This window comes from Psittacula echo (genome assembly GCF_963264785.1).
Source record: "Psittacula echo genome assembly, chromosome: 5".
In the NCBI taxonomy this organism is placed as follows: domain Eukaryota; kingdom Metazoa; phylum Chordata; class Aves; order Psittaciformes; family Psittacidae; genus Psittacula; species Psittacula echo.
In genome coordinates, this window is record NC_137739.1 from 62279237 (window position 1) to 62297635 (window position 18399).

At 35.5% G+C, this 18399-nt stretch overlaps 1 protein-coding gene across 5 annotated transcripts in view; it reads right to left on the reverse strand.

Annotated features, from left to right (window-relative positions):
* DICER1 (dicer 1, ribonuclease III) overlaps positions 1–18399 on the reverse strand; it is a 68032-nt gene that overhangs the window by 32088 nt on the left and 17545 nt on the right. For 4 of the 5 annotated variants that reach the window (XR_013956776.1, XM_080617243.1, XM_080617244.1 and 1 more), the window contains exons 4-10: positions 11099–11291; positions 10101–10263; positions 9552–9682; positions 8500–8634; positions 7561–7721; positions 6016–6184; positions 3433–3905 (exon numbers count right to left, since the gene is read on the reverse strand). Coding sequence is in view for 3 of the 5 variants with exons in the window: in XM_080617243.1 (XP_080473369.1) it covers positions 3433–3905; positions 6016–6184; positions 7561–7721; positions 8500–8634; positions 9552–9682; positions 10101–10263; positions 11099–11242 (1376 nt within the window). In the remaining 2 variants the exon portion in view is untranslated. Of the gene's footprint in view, positions 1–3432; positions 3906–6015; positions 6185–7560; positions 7722–8499; positions 8635–9551; positions 9683–10100; positions 10264–11098; positions 11292–18399 lie in introns of those variants that run through there. The other variant, XM_080617245.1, reaches the window with a different exon arrangement.

Sequence of the window (18399 nt, forward strand, 5' to 3'; positions counted from 1 at the left end):
ATGTTTCCTTAATATAACTTTTTAATTTTTAGGTTAAAACATACATGTTATTCTCCTTAATATTAAAATACATATTCTGTACAGGTATACTAATGACAAAATGTTGACCTCTGTTTCTAAAGACTGATGCTCAGCTTACCCAGTGAGATGTTTACTACTTCTGAAATTAACCCAAATTCATCTACTGTTGGAGGATTTAATCCAATTCTTCAAAAGGAACACTGATCAGGGAGGTAAGGATCAGCCACGCTCTCAGTTTATTCCCCTATGTACTTCTTTAGGTTACGGAAGTAGAAGAGCATAGCTTCTCCAATGTTTTGATTTCATAGACAAGGTAGAAGATTGCTCATGTAAATAATACACTGAATCCAGAACTAGGCATTTACATATTTAAAAGCATAATTGTGCAAAGTAATTACACTGTGGTATCCTTAGTTGTCCATTTTCAGCATGGACAGAACCTGGGATTTCTCAACTGTAACAGGTCTTTGAGCAGCTGAGCCAATAAAAATCAAGGGATCATACAAAGAAATTTACATCCCTTGCACATTTTAATACAGGCATTCCAGCACCACATTGCTCACACGACATCCATCATGTCCATTACCAGGTGCTCCTCATGTCCAAAGGACAGCCTGCCTCTGCATACTCCAGCAGCAATTCAAACCTTTCCCAATTAAACCTCTAGCAGTTCTGCCTCACATAGACAAAGATGGGTACGTGTCAGTCTACCACCTGCCCTGCAAACTGCTGCCAAACCAAATGGCAAACTTCTCCCTGCCCCTTCTATACTCAGAAACTACCAAAGTCTCTCCTCTTTCTTGGTCTGTTTTAAACAGATTCGATTGGAATATAGAGCACCTTGACCACTTCAGTCCTTTGCAATCTGTTAAAACTGGAATGGACAGGGAGTACAGGCAAGAGAAAAGTGGCAAACAGCTTGCTGTCCTTATGGAAGCCTCCTGTACCCAAATGCATGCAACTTGTCAGTTCAAGGCTAAACTAATTCACATGTCCGTATGTAGTCTAGGCTTGAGACAGAAATACTAAGAAAGCATAGGTTAGCAAGTGGACAAAACCCTTATTTTTTTTTTTTTTATATTTATTTTTCCACATGGCATTTCTGTCAAGTCATATAGCTTCAGTCTGAGTACCTACTAAGCATCTCAAACATTCTTACTGTACTGCACTTATTATAGACATGGACAATTAAAAAAATATGAATAAACATTTATCTCTGCACATCTTTGGCAAGTTCTTGGGAAGCACCCAAGACTTCAACTTTGTGGTTAATAAAGTACCATTAGTGGTAGGTAACAGGTGTTATGCATAAAAGAACTGCTTTCAGATGCCTCCCAAAGGGAGCTGAGGAGCACTGCAGTGAAAATTAAAAACTCTTTTATAAAATGCTTCCTCTTCTGAAAAGGAGATTATAGGCACCAGAAGTCAACTCTGTACACAAAATAAAACAGTAAATGACCTACTTCATCAGTTGTGTGTAATAATAAAGTTAATTTTTTTTATCCTTCTAATTTGCAGTATTTACAATACGTGCAGTGGCTGTTGCTAAAGATTTCTAAAGAAAGATATCAGCAACGATTACCACTTCAAAGAAAATTTCTACCCATTTCTCCCACGAAATACAACACATGCCATGATTTTTGCCCTTCCTCAGTCATCACGGACTTCATAAAATGAGATTCTAGTCTCTAAGTAACTACCATAATAAATATATTTTAAGAAAAAATATACTTTCTGCTTTAACTTAGTTCTGCATAATGATCTATATTGGATTACTTGAAGCTTGAGTGGCTTTGATACACAAATTCAAACACTCATCACTGCCCTGTTCAATGGAGACAGTTTTTCCACCTTTATATGCAATTTAAGTATAGTTACATTCAGCAGAGGCCCTTGATCTAAACCCACTCAACAGAAGTCATGTTACAGTCAGGTTCTTCACTGAAGGCTTTCAGACTTAATTCCAACAACTCAGGCGTGCTGATCACCCAGGTATTTTGAGTCCAGGTGTGTTACATGAGGTAAACAAAAGCCTGCTATAGCTAGCTTTCAGTAGTGGATAAAAAGTTACACAAAGTTTTATTTTTTGCTACCAATAACCTGCTCCAAAGATGTCTAAAGCTTACAGACAGCAGAATTTGGTTACTGATTTGATCTAAAGATTACATTCTGTCAGGTTCAATGGCAGTATATAGTATTGTGCATAAATCAGTCTGTAAGAATGCACAGTGGAAAAAGCGTAGTTTAAATCACATTCATAAACAGAGGAGGAAATCTTTCACAGTTCTTTTCTCTCCCACAGGATAATGAAATACTCATTTTCAGCTCAGCAAAAGTTTATAAGAATCTGTTAATGTTCTTTCTTCAGGAGCTGTTAACAAAACATGTTCATTTAACTGAATAGGTTAGTTTGCCTCATATTGCATATTTACAAAAACATTTATAAATGCAAAAAAGGCAAAGAATAAAAGATGAAGCTCACAAAAAAAAGTAAACACACAGGCAAGTCTGCAGATCAAAGAAGATATTACATGCTCTATGACTACTGACTGACAAAAAGTTAACAGCAGGCTCAGATTCAGAGGTATCCAGGATGCAATAAACAAACCGCACAGGACATTTAGCACACTATCAAAAAAAACTATTAAAACCCCAAATCAAGACAGGTGAATAAATCGGATGTCATTCATAGTTTGTCAAATATAGCATTTAACAATTAAGTGTTATACATAACTAAAACAGATCACATTCAGGAATAAGAACTGATAAGGAAATACAGTACTGCAAATAGGCAAATATTCTAGGGTTCACATTTTTCTCGGTGGAGACTGTAAGAAAGTCCTTAGTGTTTGACTGAATAAGCATTTTATAAACTCCAACTGTTAAAGTAGTAGTGATAAATCTTAAGAGATATTTGTGCAAGGGCAAATTTGATTTTCTGTAGACTTGGATCATATAATATCGTGATTTAGAAAGGTAATGGTAAAGTTTTCAGAAGTACTGCACTCAGTAGGCTAAAGAAGTTTCCAGCATCCACTGCAAATATAAATTTAAAGACTGGTTAAACCAAATCAGGATACACCTATTTTATAGGCTAAAAACAGTGTTTCATATGTTGCCTTCTAAAGGAATCAAGTTACTAACTTAGGTCCAAAACAAGCCTGTGAGTACAATTTTCAAAGACATATATTCTTCTCATCCACCCCATATGCACATAGTCTGATTTACTTTTTTTGTTATTCCTTATGCAGATCCAGTATGATCTTCTAAACCAACTTTAAAATACAGTTCTGAAAATACAAGACAATTCCCTATATATTCATGATATTAACACCCATATGCTGGCAGCTGAGTCTGCCTTTCTTCATTCTTTAAAAGATTTTATTTTTTTCTTTAAACAAAAAGCTTTACCTATTTAGAACAACTGCTGTGTATCTTCTTTCCACAAAAATAATTCCACATAAAATATTAGTAAAGGGAGATGGGAAATTAGTCTCTGGCTTCTCTTTCTCCTCAATTTCTTCATCCTCCTCATCATCTTCAGAATCACTCCAAGATACGTAATTATCCTGATTCCTATTGTTATACCATTCAACACTCTCAAACTGCTGCCGTTCATACGGTTTATATTTGCGCAAGATTTCAAGCAGCTTTATTACTTTTGGGGTTACAAATTTCAGGTCAAGTGAGGCAGGCGAGAAGTGCTCTTCACAGAGTGCATGTATTTTCCTTAGGAAAGTGTCTGTAAACAATAAAAATTTCCTGTGCAGCTCCTCTTGTTCATGTTTGATAAACTTCTGTAGCTCTCTCACCATCATCCCAGCTACCTTATCTGCACACCAGGGTCCCAGAACAACCAACACAGCTCGACAGTCTGACAATATCTACAACAAATGAATTCAAATATCAGTTCAAAGGAGTACATTCATGAACTATTCATTTAAGACTGGGATCTTGTTTCTTACATAGCACAATCATTGCAAGGATTATTACAATCGTTCTATTATAAGAATATTTAGTAGTCTGCTTTTGTTATTTAAATGACCTTGGCAACTTTTGTTTCTAAGGGAGCAAGCTTCCTCCCTCCCCCTTAAATTACTACAGCTAAATTTTAAACTTTGTACATTTCTGAATCTCAAAAATACCACTAGCTTAAAAGAGTATTTTGCAGTTCTTTTGCAGAGATTGTAACTTTAAATTTACTTTAAGATAATTATGGTAAAAAGGAGAATACTTTTATATTTAACACAGAACTAATAAAATTAATGCTTTACTGAGCATTTTTACTTTGTTACTGATAGTTACCAGAGTTTCAGAAGCATCCAACCAGAAAGTTGTGCAGTGGCCTTAGGGTAATCTCAGCAAGTCTAGCCTCTCAAAGGTAAAAAATTAGCGTATTGCATGTGTGGATGGAACAGAAAAAACACAGAACTATACCCTACTCTGAGAAAACAGCATACGCATTTGAGTACCATCAACATCTTTTTTGATAGCAAGTTTTTTCCTCCACAAAAGGTAAGTGGTTAAACAATAAACTAGGAATCCAGAAATTGGTTGATAATTTACATTGACAATAGCATTAAAAAGACTTATGATTTGGATGTATTATTACAACAGAAGAATTACAACAGAACCGTAACAACCATCACGTTCATAGTTTCAGTTGCTGCTTTAATTTATCTTACTTCCATTCTGTGAGGAAGAATAGGTTATCACCCTCTTTACACTATCATCCCTGAAGTTTGTTGGCTATAAGACTTAAGAGCAAAATTTATCTAAACTATTGTAACTCTACATGGAGGCTTGACGTCTTCCCATGCCAAGAAAAAGGCCCCTCAAACTGAAAACTGATTCTTTTTCTTCATATGAGTGCCTTCAACTTGGAGAACTACTTGATCAGAAACAAGCACACAGGGTTATGTGCCTTAGAAGCATAGCATTTAATCCACTCTTCTGGATTATGCAAATTCTGAAGATTTCCCCCACTTCCCAGCATTCCTTATGTATTTCAGCCTTCTGCATTTTAAGTTTAGCACAAAGTAAGCAGGATTTGCTTTTCCCACTCAGCTGCAACAGGCTTCCCTATGTATCTGGCCAATAATTGTTTTCTGGACAGCATCAAGAGTGGTGGGTTTCTAAGAATGTTAAAGGAGGTTTCTAAGAATGTTAAAGGAGGTTTCTAAGAATGTTAAAGGAGGTTTCTAAGAATGTTAAAGAACACTTCGGAACACTTTGGGCTGAAGAAAAATATATTCTCCAACTTCCTCATGGACTATTAAAGAAGTACGACTCACTACAAACTTCTTGCTGAGCAAAGGCTTACATATCTACATAGCTGTACCTCAGGAGGCAATTTCAAAAGACAAAGCCCAAAAGGGAAACAAAAGCTGCTTGGACCCCATGTGTGATAGGTCAATACACCATGCCTCCTGGATCTGCCATCTCACATGACAACAGGGGGCAAACACATAAAAAGGGACAAGCTAGAGGTTCAAATTCCGTTCCAGCAAGGTGTAGCACTAGTCCAATACTGTTCCAAGATGAACTGTAGATATTTTAGATCTGTGGCTGGAACTTTTTCCCAATTCTTATCATCTTTCATTATACCTGGACACATTTTTTCCAAATACTTCCTGGGGCATTAATTCCTCTTCTAGACTGAGTTATTCAAAGGTCACAGGCAACCACAAAGATGTCAAATCCTTGACTTCAGAAATAAGGACTCAATACATCAGGGTGCAGAACTGTTTTACTACCTTAAGCAAATCTAAATCTCAAACTAGATGAAGTTCTAATAAACGGCTGACATTCAAGCCCCATTCATTTATTAAAAGACCTGCCCTGTTAGTGAGCACAAAAAATCAGAATTCTTTTTGCTCAGACAGTCTGCGATGGCTAGCTTAGAAAGTTTCAGTAATGTAACATACATGGCAAAGAAAAACTGTAATAAGATTTCTATTCCCCAGGTTTTTACACATACCTTGATGTTCTTACCTGCTTAGAAATTAAAGTAGAATCTCTTTCTTTTGAATGTACGGATATGTTGCAGTCATTTAGAAAAGTAAGTGCTTCATCCAATTCGTTTAATAATCTTCCGTACAATCCACTTTTGTCAGTATATGGTCCACAGTCTACAACAATCTCGCATGGCTGAGAAGTGTATCTTAATTGAGAGCAAAGATCAAGTTAAATACAGCTTCTGAAAGTCAGAGCTATTTCAGCCTGTTAAGGTTATACAGGAAGTAACAACTTGGAAGTGTATTCAAGTACATTTCTTTGCTCACCATGAATTAATAATGATGAATACATACACAGCTAAATACTTTCAAAGTAGAAAAACCTCCACCACCCCAAATACTGAACTAGTTAATTCTAAAATACTGTTCTTTCTAATACACTACCTAAAAAAGGAGGTTATTATCTTAGTTTCACGTACTGAAAAATTTAAAGCTAACCAGATTGAATTTATGTGACTGTCCTCACTTTCGGTTTTCCAGAGTATACTCTTTGATATACCAAACAAAAGCTATCTACATAACATAAGATTAGGTCTATGCATATGCTTACACAAGTAAAATAATTATTAGTCTTGAATGGAGGAGGTGTAACTGCAAAATTCTTAAAAGCACATGGTTTACGAAGTTTATAAACTGCATTTAAAAAACAGCTACAAAATACCTGTTCCAGAACATAAAGAATAACCATCTTTAATTTTGTCCAAAACTCAACGACATAGTACAGCTAGTGCAAGAAAACATGTTACATATGAATCATCTCACACTAGTTTTCCCCACAACAAATCACCACATTACCACCACCTTTATCATAAACAACATTCACAGGACTATACATTCTATAAGAACAGAGTTTTCAAAAACACCCACTTGTTCTGATATTTCTATATTGTTTTCATTACTTCCTCTGATCTCCCACTGTCTTTCAGCCTCTATAAACCCAGTTTACTCATTGGTGGGGGGGAATCATACAACTTTTCTGGCATTAAGACCATCTTGTACTGTGGATGTTGCTATTTAATTTAGAAAAATGTTGCAACATTATGGCATACACTTAACATGAACCAGTTACTCTCCAAACATAAGACAGTGCATTTTACAAGTTCAAAATGTGTTGTGGAATGTGGTTTTTTATGCTGGTGGTAAGTTGGGTTTTGGTTTTTTTGTTTGTTTGATTGGGTTCTTTGGTTTATTTGGGGTTTTGGGGTTCTTTTCAGTTTTTTTTGTTCTTTTCTTGTTTTGGTTTGTTTCTGTGCCTTGGTTTGTTTGTGGATTTTATTTGGGTTTTATTTTTTTGCTTGGTTTGTTCTTAGCAATTATGGAAAAATCTCTGAGTATCAAGGTCAATCAGTCAACAATGGTTTCTTAAAACACAAGTTAACATTCCCTCCTAACCCTAAAGAGAAGTAATGGTATCATATACACAGTTTTCTAAAATTTAAGAGGAAATACTTCTACTGGGTTACTCCTCTATCTAAAATGAAAACTCAGGCATCACTTTAAAACCCAAAATTGGATAACATACCTGTCTAAGACAACTAAATCAGTTGCAGTTTCGGCATTGCTCTTTAAAATTTTTTCCAGTTTCTGGATCTTCTCCTCTAACTCAGCAGGATCACACTTTCCATTTAAAATGGAAGCTGTTAATCCCAAAATCCGAGGACATGATGGATAATCCTCACAGATCTTAAGTAAAACAGAATGAAATACCTTAGGACAGTTATCCTGCAAACATACTATCAAGCTAGTAGACTGCAAACTTAGATGCTTAGTTGGAAAAGGAACTGAACGTTGAATCAATATTTTCTATTCTACTGATTGGAAGTTAAACTAGAAACTGAGTAGCATTTAACAGCAAACATCTGGAAAGGTAAATATTCACAACATGGAAAAATATAAAGAGTTAGCATTACACAGAATAGCCTTGCCACATCTACAAAACACATAATACTTCCACACCATCTAAAAACTAAACTATCATTTAAAAAAGACACATGATCTTGATAAACTTGAAGAGAGATTTGAAATGTCATCTATTATACAGGTTTCTTGTATTGTATAAGCCAAATACCACATAAAGCCAAGAATATCCCAGAAGGAGCCCTACAAACATCTCCAGAAATCAGTATTTTAAAAATAATGACAACTGATTAGTACATCCCATTTCCAAATTCAAGTATTTTATCAAGGAATTTGTAAAATTCCCAATTCTATAAAGATAACTTATCTTCTCTGTTAATGCCAGATTTTTCTTCAATCCCCACTGTAAAATACAGTGCATCTCATAATACTACTGAAGTCCTAACTCATGACAACAGCTGAAATATTTTTCCACTGATATCTTTCTTTGCTAGCAAAGGTGCCTTATATGGTTCCCACTTCTTCAGGCCTGCCCAGCGCCCCCTCCTGCTCTCCAGACTCCTCCTCAACCAAGGATGAAAACACTAACACAATGGAAACCCACTTTCATAATTTCACGGTATGGATGATCCTGGATTGCAAGATGGCACTCATCAAACACCAGAAGATTAATATTTGACAGGGATAAATACTCATTTCTCAAAACAGTCAAAGCAACATGACATGTCATAACCAGAACCTAGATGAAAGAAAAAACAAGTGTCAGTATAAGAAAAGTTCAAGCTGTATTAGGTCAAAGTGAAGTAGGAAAGTGTTCTATGGGTCTTGCTAGACGTAATAGCAAAAATCCCTCTGTGATTCATCTATATACTAAAGGTAAGGATAAGCAATAATAAGACATTCTTTACTTGAGAAAGTATTCCGTCTGAAGTTTGTGTGTGTGTGTGTATGAAGGATTGATATATTTGGGACACACACACACACATATACCACCAGTCACATCCCTAGGGAAAAAAAAAAAAAACAAAACAACAAAAACCAAAACACCAGAGCAAAATACCAAATACAACAAACAGATGATATTAACAGCAGCAAGAACACACAGAACAAATGCCATTAAATCCATAATAAGTTAGTGTCCCTTATGTGTCATCATGTCCTCGGCAAGAAAGATAGTTCTTCATAAACTCATAAGCACCTGCAATGGTTACAAAAGCAGGATATTACCAAATTCTTTTTTAAAGGAAAACTCATTACTCATACATTGTCACAGATAAAAAGTTTCTAAACAAAATGATGTGCTATTTTTACGTTGACTTTGAACTCCACTAAGTATAACAACACTTTCACTTTTCAGAGTTCCTCAGACATTTCATCAACCACTACTAAACACTGCAGAGAAAAACACAGAAATTACAAATACTTGCATTACTGCAGGATACCTGTTTCAAGGGGAGGGGTGGGGGGGAAGCAGGGAGGAGGGATTATAACAGAGAGGGCTGAGAATGCCTACACATGCTTTGCCAGAAAATTCACGTACAAATAATACAAATATGTTGAATTTTAAAAAGTTAACATATAATCAGAAAAAATGACTTCAGATCAAGCCTAACTTACTGTAGATTCTGCTTGTGTAATTTACACTTAATAAATTACCTGATGCTTAGAGAATTCCTGACTCCACTTCTCTTTCGTCCATGAGTCAGTTACCTCTGAACTTGAATACTCTCCTACTTTAAGATCTGAATGTGTCCTGACAGCTGACACTTGCTGAGCAACTTGATTTGCTAGGGGAAAAAGAAAAAAAAAAAAAAAAATCTGAATCACATAAAGGTCTTTTCATACATTAATTTTCAAGATGAGTGTCAAGGTACCTAGCACCATGTGTGATAACAATCTTTAGCTTAGACTAATGTTAAGTCAGGCATTCATGAGAACTGCCTCCAGGTAAAATCACAGCAAGAGAACAGATTGGTAACTAAATTATACTTCAGATTCAATGTCTTAATTTCACACCAGGAAACAGAAGATGACATAAACAGGTTATATTAAATTGATTAGAAGCAAAAGATGAAAGGTATCACATGCTTTCTATTGAAGACTTTTGCATAAAGTTTGTCTCAACTTTGCTTTTATACAATTTCTATTAAGGAATGAAGATATTAGCAACATGCTTAGGAATTCAGTATGCTTTTTTCCTCTTACCTGAATTGACCAAGAACACAGTTCTTTTCCCATTTCTGTTGAAATCTCCCCTGATCTGATAGGACAGCTCTTTAGTGAGTAGTACTGCAATAAAAGTCTTCCCTGAGCCAGTGTTTAAGCAGACTATTGTGTTATGATCCAAAGCTGCTTCAAGCAGTTCAACCTAGGTTTAAAAAACAACGTCCTTATTTGCAGCAATGCAACAAAAACACTGACAGAAATAATACAAGCAGTAAAAAAACTACAGACAAGTCAGTACTATTTCTAGACAATAGCAAATTTGCTATTATTTTAAGTAGCTATTATCTTCTTAATAGATGATTGTGTTGCTAAATACATTATGTGAAGAACGAAGCCCGAGCTTTTAAGTCTAACTGCATATATCAGTTCAGCCAAATAAGCAAGTATATTAGCTCAAGGTGATCCAACTTTTTTCAGTAATACTAACCAAATGCTAGCTTTCAGGCACCTCTGCAGTGCAAAGAGAACTGAAATTCTAGAGATCAGAAATAGCTCTCCTTAACAAAATGAAAATCAGAGTGCTCTGAAGGGTTTTCTGACATTACTGAGCTACTTTGACCAGTACGTGGAAAAAAAATAATAATAAAAAAAAATACCAAGATTTACTTTGTAGAAGACAAAAGGTCAGAGGTGGAAGAAGACATGATTGTATGCATACAATTGAGAGGCAGTGTAATGTTTACCGTATTTGTCCCTAACAGCATCGCAGAAAGCAAGAAAGGAATATTCAGTTTAATAGATGTTCTGTTCATTAGGGCAAACTAAGGAGGAGGAATGGCGAATACTGCAAACATAGAACACAGCCAAGCAAAAGGAAAAGGGAAACAACTCCCAACAGGTGGAGGTGCGAGGAACACACGCCTAGACTGTGCACAACACTGCACATTCTACAGCTGCTCTAGTTCTTTTCCCATTAAGTTAATGGATTTCATTGTACATTTTTTCTGATGCTACTGTATTACTATTATCATTTGTACCTGATATTTTCTTGGCGTGTAAATGTTATCATGAATTGCTTCTTGTTGCCATGGTAGTCCAAAAAATGGACCCATTGGGGAGGAAGCAGGGGTCATGAGCTGCAGTCCCGCCATGCTGAGGGATTGCAAAGCAGGGCTTTTCATTCATTCATCCAGTGTTTCTTTCATTGCATTTTTGTTCCGGCACAGCCTACTACAAGAAGAAAAAGGAACAGTATTAAACACAGTCACAATATAAAGCAAGAAGAGAAAACTTAAGTGTAAGAAAAGGACACTACTTGCTTTTAGTTCCAGTACGTGCTAATATCATATTATTTTCAGCAGAAAATGTTAATTTGAAATCTACAGGTGCTTTTCTACTAAAAGATGTGTGCATCAAGGTACGAAAGAAATTAAAAAGAATATGTACTTTAGAGAGCAAAATTCATTCTATGCATTTGAATTTACACAAATACATTTCAATATAAAGTTCCATTAATGTTCTGACAGAATCCCGTTTAAAATATATTTAAGAACAGATTTTTTTTAAATAATAAAGCTGTTTTACCTTTACTTCAGGAAAGAAAAATATTAATTTTCTAGAGCACAGGCATAAATAAGCATCACATTTTCCATTTTTCTTTCCAGTCAAAATGTCCCTATGACCACTTAAAGCTTTATATACATACAAACAGGAACTTTATCCTAATCTGTGGGAAAAGAACAGGAACTACACAAGAACCTCAGTATTTTCAAATCAACAGATTCTGATAAGCTTATCTGTTTACGGACTGGCAGAAGAATTATAAATAATCGCTGCCGACTCTGATAAGGATTAATGGAGAAAGGGAACCTTATCAGGTTAACCACCAATTTCCAGAAAGATATTCTAATTGATAAACAAACAATTCACAACTTGATGACAATTATGGAAAACACTTTCCTACTAAGGCAGTGAAGTTCTCATCACTGGGCTTTTCTTAAAATGTTTGCCATCTGTCAGGAATGACTGAGGTTTAGAAAAAAAAATAATATCTACCCTGCCCACAGAAACTGATTAAGGCCTGACAATATAAAAAATATTGCTGAAGTAGAATACAAGCATACTACATCAAATCTTCAGAAAATTCCCTCAATTCAAATCCAAGAAATACCCTATTCAACAAGACAGTATTTTCAAAATCTGATTTCCCTGAAAATTCCCAGATGCTCTATATTCATTTTAGCAACCTCAAAATGAGAAATGCATAAAATTGATGTTTTCAAATTTGATCACTCATTAGACATAAGTGAGAAAAAGCTGACTATCATTCTATTGCACCCTTGCTTTTCTACAGAACAGAAAAGTTGGTTAAGTTTTGCAAATGTGCAGTGAGAAAAAAAAAAAAAACAACTGAGAAAAGTGCATGTTATCTAATAGACAATATTAACCACTAATGGTTATGAGAAATAATCACTTTGAGAGATTGCAAGTAAAGCCATACAATTAAAGGTATTGATTTCTTTTCAAGATGAAATTTTATTTACCACAGTCTTCACCTAATACAACATTTTAGTTCTTTATCGTACATTCACATTTTTAAGTATTATAATTGGGTCATGTCTAAACACTGATTTATACTCTAACTTAACTAATATTAAATAGCTATGGGAATCACTGACAAAAGGGATCAAACTGGTTCTCTCTAGTTTTTCATCTCAGGCATATTTTGTAAAATAAAGAGAAGGCTATACATTGAATTACATGATCCCTCCTCTTGCAGATTCATGTACAAGTAATACCATTTCATAGAAAATAGTCAGATATAAAAATTTGTCTCTGCTTTTTCCAAAGGGGAAGTCCTGAAGGACAGTGTGGTTAGGTTGAAGCAACATTGTTCTGTTCCATAAAAAAAGAATTCCATTATAAATAATTATTTATCTTTTGAAGACAAAACATTCACCAGTAAACACTATTTAGTGAAAGAGAGTAATTGTACCCTCTTGGTCTTTGGCTCAATAATAAATATACTTCCCCCTCTATCAAATATAGTATTTCTTTATGAAAAGCACATTTAAATGTAACAAACAAACAAAACACAACAAAACCCACACCCAAACAAGAAAAGGGGTGAATGTATATTTTCAATAGACATACTAAAGAATGTTCCTGACATTTTATCGATTTTTTTTTTCAGTGGCTTTTGAATGAATCTCCAAACTCATGCAAATCTTCTCATTTACTTTTTCAGTCTGGCAACCTAAGCTACCAAGTCTTCCGGATTATCTGAACAGATGAAATGCGTCAATATATTGTCTTATTTAGCTGCAAATAGAAAACAGCATAGTCTACACACATAAAATCAGTAACACAGTTACTCAGTTCAGTTTAATACAAAAAGACTCCTGCAGATTTTTAAATTGGTCTTATACATTTCAAACAATGCATACAAACACACGCAGGTTCTGTTCTAACAATTCAACTAGTAACTTTATACAGTTCAAATCTGGCACAACTTTAGATGTTAGGTTCACTCCCTCTTTGGAACTAGTGCCTTCATGACTGTTCCTCCACTGCAATTCCACAGCTCTGGGTCTTGGGACACAACCAGCAGGACACATGCATGTGTGCTATACAATTGCACACAGCAAAGATGGTCACCCTTGACATTCTGATCTACTGAGCATTTGCACATAAAATATACCAATGTTAATCAGTATGTGACTAATCAGATTAGATCAGTCATGTGGCAAGGACAGTAGCTTGATACACATCTTTCCCAGCCCCTCGTTGAAAGCATTTGGAAACTCTGGGCACTGCTAATGTAAGTGAAGCTCTTCTATGAAGTGACAGCTTATGTGTATGAGAGGAGGGGAGAAAGGAGAAAACATAGGGAAAGGTGTCATCCCCAGCTCTCTCCCCAAGGTTATAGATGAAACTCCCCTTTGATGTATCTAGCTTCCCTTTTTATATTCCAATAAGCATCACACTAATTGGCAACACAAACAAAAAAATCCTCTGAAGAACATGAAGTGTTTATCATGACTACAGTATTTCACTGAAACAGTCTCAGGCCTGCTTCTCTACTTACATATAGCAACTCATGGGGAAATACAATCACTGTTTACTTTGTTTAAAATGAGAACTCATCAGTGTCACACTTGCTCAAAGCTAGAAGGGACCAGGAAAAAAAACAGAACAATCCTTTTGTGTAGTAAAAGTTAAAGCCAATTCCTCAAGCATCCTTTTATCTAAACCCAGCTACTTTAGTTTCATAAATCACTTCAGGTCAGCTCCTTGTTTATTATTCCACCTATTCTGTGTTTCTTTTCCAAATCATAAATACAACTTTGGAAACATATAAAACAGCTGCATCACATCACCAAGAGGGAATGAAGGAAAGAAAACCAACCTTATTTTAGAAAGCTGCTAATAAAAAAAAAGCATAGAATCTAATATTCACAAATAATCTCATTTCCTTTGCTACACACTTCACCACAGTGATACTAAGTTAGCTACCCCACCACAAGAAGCAAGATTTATACTTATGTACAGTTCCAGCTTGATCTGGAAAAGCTGTGAAACAACATATACTACAATTTCGGTTTCTGTGTATCTTCTTATGAAAGACGTGCCCTAAAGTACAATCAAAAAGCACTGTCGAAAAAAATTCTGAAGTGCAAAGAAAGAAGTACGTGCACATTTGTAGCTTGACGAGTAAGCACAAGCAAAGCAGAACACACTTGATATAGCTTAAATCCTCTTCCACTGTATGCCAACTCAGGTAAAAAGAGAAAGTTCTCCTGCCTAAACCATCAACGTTACTTCCTGCTATGCTGAAGTTTCCTAGTCCTGGCCTTCACTTGTATGATTTGTATTGTTAAGTATACAAGATCTGACAAGATCAATGTCAACATTATTACAGGAGTAAGCCAGAAAATGAAGTAATTGTATCATTGTAAGTTGCTATTTCAATAGCAAGGAAAAATACCACGCTCTTCAATGAAAGAAAAGGAGTACAGGACCATCTAGAAATAACAAAGGGAAAACACACATCTACTTGAAGAACAGGTTTTAAATTGAAAACATTTGAGATGCAAGTACTTGCATCCAGAATCCGTGGACAGAAGTCAACTGAACCTAGCCAACTGAAACCAGCTAACACAGAAGCAGAGAAAAAACCAAAGTAGTCCTGCTCAGCCAGAGTAATAAACATACCTGCTAAGATGCTCCATATTATTCACTGTGCTATTTTGAAAACTGATAGACCAAGAAACTGTAAGAACTTGCTGAATCCAGATTTGGAGGGAGAAACAGCACAAACAAGTCCTGTTTTGTTTCGTTTTAGACTAGGTTACAGAAGCTGGATAAAACAGCACAGTGCCAAAGCTTACCTGTTCTACTAAAATAATACTGAAATGTCCAGTTTTATGACCATTACTCATCATAGGTTTAAGAACAATATCCACAACTCTGTGTCCTTACTTCAATACATATTTATGTGAACAGTAAATTGGAAAGCTAAAACTAACCCCTTGTTCTACTAATTAAGTAACTTAATTTCAGAAGGGCACAAGGTTGGGAATGAACAGTCAACAACACTTAACAGCCATTTCTTCCAGACTACAGTAAATCTGGAACTGTGCTGTAGGTTTTTCAGTCACAGGATTATATCCAAGTTGAAGCAGACCTTCGCTGTAAAAAAAAAAAAAAAAAAAAAAAATCACGGTTTACTGCACTAAGGAATACAAACCAAACCAAGCAGGGCACTCACCTGAAATAAGACATCCCAGATCTAGTCCTGCTCCAAGGACTGTTTAAAACATGGAATGACATGAAGTAAACAGAGAAGAGACTAGAGCCCTGCGGATGTATCTTTCAAGTTTTCACCACCATGTGCATGCATTATATTCATTATCAAGTTAATGCAAAGCTACAACTATCTCCTATTACGAACAAAAATTTATTACTGCCACGTGCAATTTATTTCATTTGCTTTCATCACTAGCACTGATTTGTAAATTTGTACCCAATATAGTCCTTGTGACACAAAAATCAGAAATGCTCTAAAGACACTCTCAGCATCAGCAAAAAAAATAAATGTCAGCCTCAATGGGTTAAAGATAAAAAAAAAATCCACTTACTCTAAAGCAAATAAACCATGATCTATGAAAAAGAAAAAAAACCCTTGCTGCTTGAATATTCTCTTACACGAACCCCTGAAGAGTCTGAATACCACATTCTTTATAAGTAAGCTTTATGTCCAACTGATACATGAAATGTTAAGTTGTTGAAAGATATAACACAGAAAATTCTTATTTCGGTAATGGAGGACCAAACAGAAAGAAAACTGTGAAATGTTACAGATATGAAATACAGAGCAGAAAATGAATGTAAATGTTAATTTACAAAATAAAAATATTTACTGAGAATGTTCTGTATGAGTTACTGCAGAAGTCTGCAGTAAAGCGACTTCTACTTACACTATAAGCAGTCAGTGGCAAAAATTGGTTTTGCCCAAGTGATGGTAAACATACAAGGATTCTGACACCACCTGGTTTCTAAATCTGCTTTTAGAAGTGTACTTTTTAAAAGGATTTGCCTTTTCCTGTGATAGTCTAAAAGCATCACGCAAGCATATTTTGTGAATATTACTCCAGTAACTTCAGTTCTCTCAGAGAACTTAGAAAAAAAAACCCCAAAACCCAAACCCACACACAGTTTTTATTGGGGGGGAGGAGAGAGGGAGTGTGGGGGGTTTGGGGGGAACTGTCCAAAACTCAAACATCTTGGAAACAAATGAACAAGTTTCACTTTCATGGGAAGGATTTTTTGCCCCTTTATTTAGCAGCTGGTATCTAGTATACTCCGAAATTGAAGCACATTGAGATTTCTGTTCCCAACTCAAAACTCAAAGTCTGTAAACAACAACATTAGGCCCAGAAGGTCTAAAGTAATGAAATACTGTCAAACAGTATTACTCAATAAGATGAATGAGAAATCTCTTAAATATTATGCTACCTTTAATGTACAATGCAGTTGCACAAGGCACTCATCTGTTACCCTTCAAAGACAGTTACCACATGCATTGCCTAGCAACAATTTTTATATTTGGTCTTAGAATATTCTTATTAAATATAAACTCATACTTAAGATCTGTTCCCTTTCAAGAAGGGCAAACAGAATGCACAAATGCTTACAAAACTCAAATGTGAGCATCCCTAAGGGAAACCAGGGAAGCTGATTCTTAAACATAATCATCAATATTCATTGTGGATGTCCATCTTTAACTAGAAGAATTTGCTCTATTTTTCCTGATACACAAACAGTCTAACAGCACAAGCAGAACACTGGTCTCTAATAGCATACCAAAGCAGCAAAGGCTGTTTTCTGTTGTTCAAAAAAGTTTCATTAAAGAGATTATCTTCTTCTGAAGCATTTCTATAATCTACAGTATAGTTAACAGCTGGAATTTCTGTCAAGACTCCTCCTAAATGTCTGTAAACAGAAGAGAAGCGGAGTAAACATAACACTTAACAGACTCAGAAAAATGCACAACCCCTCAAGTCCTAAATTTAGTGTTCACTCACCAGTATGACCAAACCCACATTTGAGGCAAAAGCCTAATAAACAGTTTCTGTTGCAATTAGTCCACCTTTATTAACAGAACCAGAAGATCACAGTTCACACCAACAAAGCTGTGCTGCTGTACACTGCAACAGTCTATAGTGGATTATATCACTATATATCAGCATAACATATGCGGGCTGTACGGCATTTACTAGTATAGAAATAAAATGTGAAAATAAAATTCAGTTTTCTAGCATACCTATCATGACAACCCGTGCACATGAGGCATTCAGAGTAACAGTTTACAACAGTGGCTTTTTCTCCTTTAACAAATTCAGACATGCAACCAGATTCTGGAACAAGCTCTCATTTTTCAAAATGATATGTATAAGGCCCAGTGCAACAGTTCTAACCAGGTAGTTGCTTAATCAGTGGTGGGAAACTGACGCTATGCAGATTCTTCTGCTTTTGCCTCCTTAACACAAGATAAAACATTAAGCATCTGGCAAGGTGAGGACCAGAGAAGTCAGATACATTTCTGTGTGTTCATTACTATGTTCTCAAACCACATACCGATTTTTGTTTTATGCCTCTTTAATTGGCTAGCATCTTTCCCTGTTTTTGCTGAACTTGTACTTCAGACTGAAGCACACTATTTAAACTAAGGCCTTAACAATTTACCTGCCATTTACTTCCCTCAATGTTTATTTTGTATATTCTATCTGGAGCAACATATAAATTCAATTCTAATTCTAACCCTTTGTATCACTCC